We start from the raw sequence: 6,000 nt of genomic DNA, 5'->3' as shown, positions 1-6,000 counted from the left end.
AGCGGAGAAGGCTCAAAGAGCCTACTACTTTTATTTCTTAGGTTATTATGTTCTCAGTGCTAAATAGAGGCTGTACATCATATGCTGTGATTGGCACATATAATCCACAGGTTTTTGTTAATCCACAGGCTTTTGTTGAAGGCAATGTGACTTCACTGCAGGAGGGGAAGCTTATCTTCTCACTGCTAGCAGCGAGAGTCCTTCCTTTAAAATGTTTATTTGCTAATTTTCTCCCCTCAGGGCTTCTTCAGAGGGCGTCGACTTCTGCTGGCGTACGATTTTACAGTTACTGGCCGCCCTCTGGAACCTCGCTTAAGGTACCTCTGTGTTCTTCCTGCGTGAGCATAGTGAGTGTTGACGGGCCCTTCCACCAAAGCCGCTTCACTGCCAAATCTGATCTTGCCCTCACCTGATGTCCAAATGCACCCTCAGCTGCTGGGGGCAGGCTCCCAGTCATCCCCTCCCAAAGCACTAAAGACATTTGCAATGCCCACACTGTCACCATAGTTGAGCGCTAAAACCTACTGAGCTAGTGGGGGAACACACATTTTTGAAGTAAATGATTTACCCCCCCCACCCCCCAATCAATGGTGTGACTTATATAATCAGACTTTGTTACCATTTGTAGTTCTGGTGCATGTTAGCATCGTGTCCTGATTCAGGAGATAACAAAGAAAATTTCCTAACATCCTGCTTATGTGCATTGTATCTAGTTGACACTGATTTGAAATTTATAGGCTTTACTGCACTTAACATCATTCCTAATAGCTATTCTTTTTGAACTTGGCTCTCTCTCGTGACATTGTCCATCTTGTCTTAATTGTTGTAAATGTAGCAATCATAATCTGACAGAATTTGATCACATGTCACAATATTACCCAGCAGAAGTTTTTTAAAGGGAAAAATGTTGGCTAACAGAAGACTTGAGCTAAAATTCCAGGCTGACACTCCAGTATAGTACTGAGGGTGTCCTACACTGTCAAAGGACTTTCGGATTGGATGTTAAACTGAGAGCCTATCTGCCCTCTCAGATGGACACAAAAGATCTCCAGGCATTACTATGTGGAAGTGCCAAATGCACTGCCTACTAATTATCCCTTAAGTAACTCCTAAAAACAGAATATCAGTCCATCAATCTCATTACTGTTTGTGGGATCTCGCTGTGCTCATTGGCTGTTGCATATCCTACGTTACAACAGTGACATAACTTCACAAGTACTTCATTAGCTGTAAAATGCTTTGGGATGTTCTGCAGTCATGAAAGGTGCTATATAAATGCAAGACTTTCTTTTATAGGCAGTCACATAGCCTTGAGATTCAGGTGACCAATAAGTTTTGTGCTTTTTGTAATGCTGTTTTAACTCCCCTAGTAGGCTGTTGCCTTGGTAATCCACACTAGTCTGCTATATCTTATGTTTAGTCTATGCGCAATGAGAAGGTGCTTTCAGGACTTTGCCGGTGCTGTTTGTTTTGTTGTTTGCTACCAATCTTTTTTAGCCTCTTGTCAGCTGTGGTTCAGTTGGGACCACTCTTACCTCTGCATCACAAGGTTCCAGGTTCAAGTCACACTCCAGGACTTGAGCCCAAAAATCTCCACTGATACTGTACTGACAGAGTGCTGCACTTTTGGTGGTGTCTTCTTTCAGATGAGACGTTATACCGAGGTTCCATCTGCCTGCTTGAGTGGATGTAAATGATCCCATGGCACTATTTCAAAGAAGAGCAGGAGGGCTCTCCCTGGTGTTCTGGCCAATATTTATCCTTCAATGAACATCATAAAAAACATTATCTGGTCCCTGATAGATGCAGGGAGGATGTTCCCAATGGCTGGAGAGTGCAGAACCAGGGGGTATGCCATTTAGAACCGAGATGAGGAGAAATTTTCTTCACTCAGAGGATGGTGAACCTGTGGAATTCTCTACCGCAGAAGGCAGTGGAGGCCAAGTCATTAAATATATTCAAGAAGGAGATAGATATATTTCTTAATGTCAAAGGGATCAAGGGATATGGGGAGAAAGCGGGAACAAGGTACTGAATTAGACGATCAGCCATGATCTTTTTTGAATGGCGGAGCAGGCCCGAAGGGCCGAAAGGCCTACACCTGCTCCTATTTTCTATGTTTCTATTATCACATTGACGTTTGTGGGAGCTTATTGTGCGCAAATTGGCTGTCACGTTTCTTACATTACAACAGTGACCACACTTCAAAAGTACTTCATTGGCTGTTCAGCTCTTTGAGTCGTCTGGTGGTTGTGAAAGGGATTATATAAATGCAAGTCTTTATCTCTTTTTCTTTCTCCCTCCCTCTCGCACTCCCTGTGTGGAAACAACACCTTACCTCCTTCGCTCATCAAAACACCTCACTGAGGATCAGGAGTTCTGGTTCTGATGAATCAAGACCAAATCTTAATGCATCCACCCTTGGGTAACAAACAACAATATCTTTATAAAAAAAAGTTCCTGTGCTGTGGATGATGTTGGCAAAGCTGCTTTTATTGCCCGTCCCTAGCAGTGGTGTTGGTGGGTCATCTTCTTGTCTGGCTGCAGTCCACATGGTGATGGTCCTTCCACCATGGTTTTAGGTAGGGAATTCCAGGCATTGGCATGGTATGACATGGCCATATATGGTACACTACTTGGAGGAGGCCATTTATTCAAAAGTTTTTGTTTTAAAAACAGTATTTGTACTTTGATAAAAGGGTTAATTGTAATAGTTACTGGAAAAATTAAATGGTAACTGCGCTTACTAAGTTTATGAAATCAATGTTCTTTCAGGTCTTACGACATGCAGCTTGAAACTGAGACGGAAAGCACTACCACATGGTAAGAAGAAAATGGCAAAGAAAATTCAGGCTATTTATTTATGAATTGTGGTTTGTGATGTCAGTAAAATTCTATGACTGGACTTACCACTTTATAATGCATAGCAAGCATGTTTTTTTCCTCTCCAGGAATCAACTGTGCATTAATTATAGCTTGATTTAAGCACACAGTGATTGGAATTGCCTCATTTGATTAGCAGGTTATTGAATTGCTGACTGTGATGGTGAGCAGTAGAGAGGAGGAATGCCCTGTGTTGCCTCTTTGTGAGTTAGCTGACCATAGTGAAATGCTGCTACTAGCCACAGTGTCCATCAGCTGGAGTCAGGTCAGGTGCTAAAACCTGCTACCATAATAACAGTAGATGTTACTGCCTGTGACTGGTCATTAAGTGTCTGGCAGCAGTTAAATAACACAACAACCTCAGTTTGGGTAAGGGTATCAAGCAACATAGAGCAAAGGCAGGCAAATTGGGATAGATTTGATCTAATTGAATGGTGAAGCAGGCTCAAGGGGCTGAATGACCACCTGCTGTGGTCTTGTGTGACTTTATACATGCAATATCTGGTAATGTAATGCTGTAATTAGTTCACTTAACTGACAGCCCTGTTTCACGCCACTCGGGATAGGAAAGGGGTCTGATGAGGCACCGCTATGCTGAATTGTGCCTTTCATATTATCATGGAATGAGGTGATGATACTTAGTAGCTTTGGTGGGCATCCGATCTTTTCTAGTAGTCTGAAGAGACCACGTCTGCTGACGAGGTCAAAGGCTTTGGTGAGATCAATGAAAGCAACGTAGAGGGGCATCTGTTGTTCACGGTATTTCTCCTGTAGCTAACGAAGGGAGAACAGCATGTCAATGGTGGATCTCTCTGCTCGAAAGCCACACTGTGCCTCAGGGTAGCCACGCTCGGCCAGCTTCTGGAGCCTGTTTAAAGCGACTCGAGCGAAGACTTTCCCCACTATGCTGAGCAGGGAGATTCCACGGTAGTTGTTGCAGTCACCGCGGTCGCCTTTGTTTTTATAGAGGGCGATGATATTGGCATTGCGCATGTCTTGTGGTACTGCTCCCTCTTCCCAGCACAGGCAAAGCAGTTCGTAGAGTGCTGAGAGTATAGCAGGTTTAGCACTCTTAATTATTTCAGGGGTAATGCCATCCTTCCCAGGGGCTTTTCCGCTGGCTAGAGGATCAATGGCATTACTGAGTTCCGATTTTGTTGGCTGTACGTCCAGCTCATCCATGACTGGCAGAGGCTGGGCTGCATTGAGGGCGGTCTCAGTGACAACATTCTCCCTGGACTACAGTTCTAGGTAGTGCTCAACCCAGCAGTCCATTGCTTGCGCTGGTCAGTGATTGTGTCCCCTGATTTAGATTTGAGGGGGGCGATCTTCTTGATGGTTGGCCCAAAAGCTCTCTTCATGCCATCATACATTCCTCTGATGTTTCCGGTGTCTGAGGCCAGCTGAATATGACTGCATAGGTGTTGCCAGTAGTCATTTGCGCAGCGCCTGGCTGTTCTTTGTGCAGCGCTTCTGGCTGTTTTAAGTGCTACGGATGTTAACTTGCTGGGGGCTTTCTTGTAGTTCAGCAGTGCAACGCGCTTAGCGGCTGTGACAGGTTCCAGCTCTTCAAAGTGAGATTGAAACCAGTCTGCATTCCGCTTCACGCGTTTGCCATAGGTGGTCATAGCTGACTCATAGATGGCGTCTCTGATGTGGGCCCACTTGGTCTCTGCATCCCCTGTGGAAGTATTTTGATGGGCTTTTTCAAGTGAATTTAGAAATTTATGTAACAGCTGTGGATAAGAAATTCTGCTCGTGTTGATGCACGGGTGGCCCTTCTGCTTGGAGTGATGCAGCTTCTTTGGTTTGAGTCTAACCTTGCTGCACACCAGGGAGTGGTCGGTGTCGCAGTCTGCACTGTGGAAGCTGTTTAAAGAGGTTCGCCTTGTGACGATGAGGTCCAGCTGGTGCCAATGACGTGATCTTGGGTGCCTCCAAGAAACCTGGTGACAGGGTTTATTGTGAAAGAACGAGTTGGTGATGCAGAGGTTATGATAGGTCTCTGAATTATTTGGGCTATAAACTAAGAATCAGGTTTATAAAAATAAAATTAGGTAGTAGTGGGAAATTAATACTGCATAATTCATTTGATTAAGAATGTGTGACTACCTCTGTTTGGGTAAAAATATTGGTTGTGATACTGTCGTAGTTCTCTTGGTATTACGAACCTGGACAAATCTGTGACATGAAACTTATACGTGAGGCTTTATCTAACCAGAAAGAGTCATTCTTGTCTCCAAATTCACATGTGAACCAGTACAGGAAGAGCTGGCACAATGCTTCCTGAAATGGATGATTGGAGAAGCAGACGAAATTGGAAATGATATTGAAAGTAACATAGGTGGACATAGGTTAAACTAGTAAAAGGCAAATTTAGGACTGAAGTCAGGAAGCTCTGCCCACAATGTGTGACCAACACATCGAATAGCTCCCAATGGAGGAAAACAACTCTGGAATCGTTATAAGAACGAAGTAGATGCTGCAATGGGGCGGATATTCGGGTATTTCTGGGTGATTGAACTGAGATGGGATGAATAGAGTACCTCGTCTGTAATCATCTTATGGTCTATCTGTATCTTTTCTGAAATTCAAAACTGGGATACACGGAACCAACAGGTGTTTTCCATTATTAAACAAAGCTCATTGAATTATTCCTGAATTACAACAAAACAACAAACTGAAGCCCATTGAAACGTGTGACTTAAAACCCTTTGCTTTAAATTGATTGATTCTAGGACAAAGCAAATGGTCTGTGTTAAGTAGTTTCCACTTACTTTGCAATAATTGCAATGGAAGAATGCCTTTGAAGTGACATTTTGCATACCAGACAGCACTGTGTATCGTCTTTAACCAAGCAAAAACAAATCAGCTGGGAGACGAGCAGCTGGACAGTTCACAACAGGCAGTAATAGAATTTAAAATTACCAGCTCCTTCCCATAAATTTATATTAAAAATATATAGACTATATGATTTGAAATGCAACGAGTCTGTTATTCCCTCCACTGCTGGCAAATTTCATGGTATGCATTTCACTTATATTAATTGTGAATTGATTTTGGAGTTTATGTGTCTGCACCCCCCGCCCAAAAAAAATGCAGCCAACTTGTGAAGAA

The 6,000-nt window shown here is 43.4% G+C and overlaps 1 protein-coding gene across 1 annotated transcript in view; it reads left to right on the top strand.

Moving 5' to 3' along the window:
• The first annotated feature begins 244 nt into the window (after positions 1-244).
• Positions 245-6,000, top strand: part of arhgap39 (Rho GTPase activating protein 39) — a 381,858-nt gene continuing 376,102 nt past the window's right edge. The window contains exons 1-2 of the mRNA XM_068052219.1: positions 245-317; positions 2,776-2,823. Coding sequence (XP_067908320.1) covers positions 2,786-2,823 — 38 coding nt within the window. The 5' untranslated portion in view covers positions 245-317; positions 2,776-2,785. The remainder of the gene's footprint in view (positions 318-2,775; positions 2,824-6,000) is intronic.

The sequence above is a fragment of the Heterodontus francisci genome, chromosome 2 (assembly GCF_036365525.1).
Source record: "Heterodontus francisci isolate sHetFra1 chromosome 2, sHetFra1.hap1, whole genome shotgun sequence".
NCBI classification, from domain to species: domain Eukaryota; kingdom Metazoa; phylum Chordata; class Chondrichthyes; order Heterodontiformes; family Heterodontidae; genus Heterodontus; species Heterodontus francisci.
The sequence above is the reverse complement of the archived record's forward strand: the minus strand, read 5'-3'. Positions and strand labels throughout refer to the sequence as shown.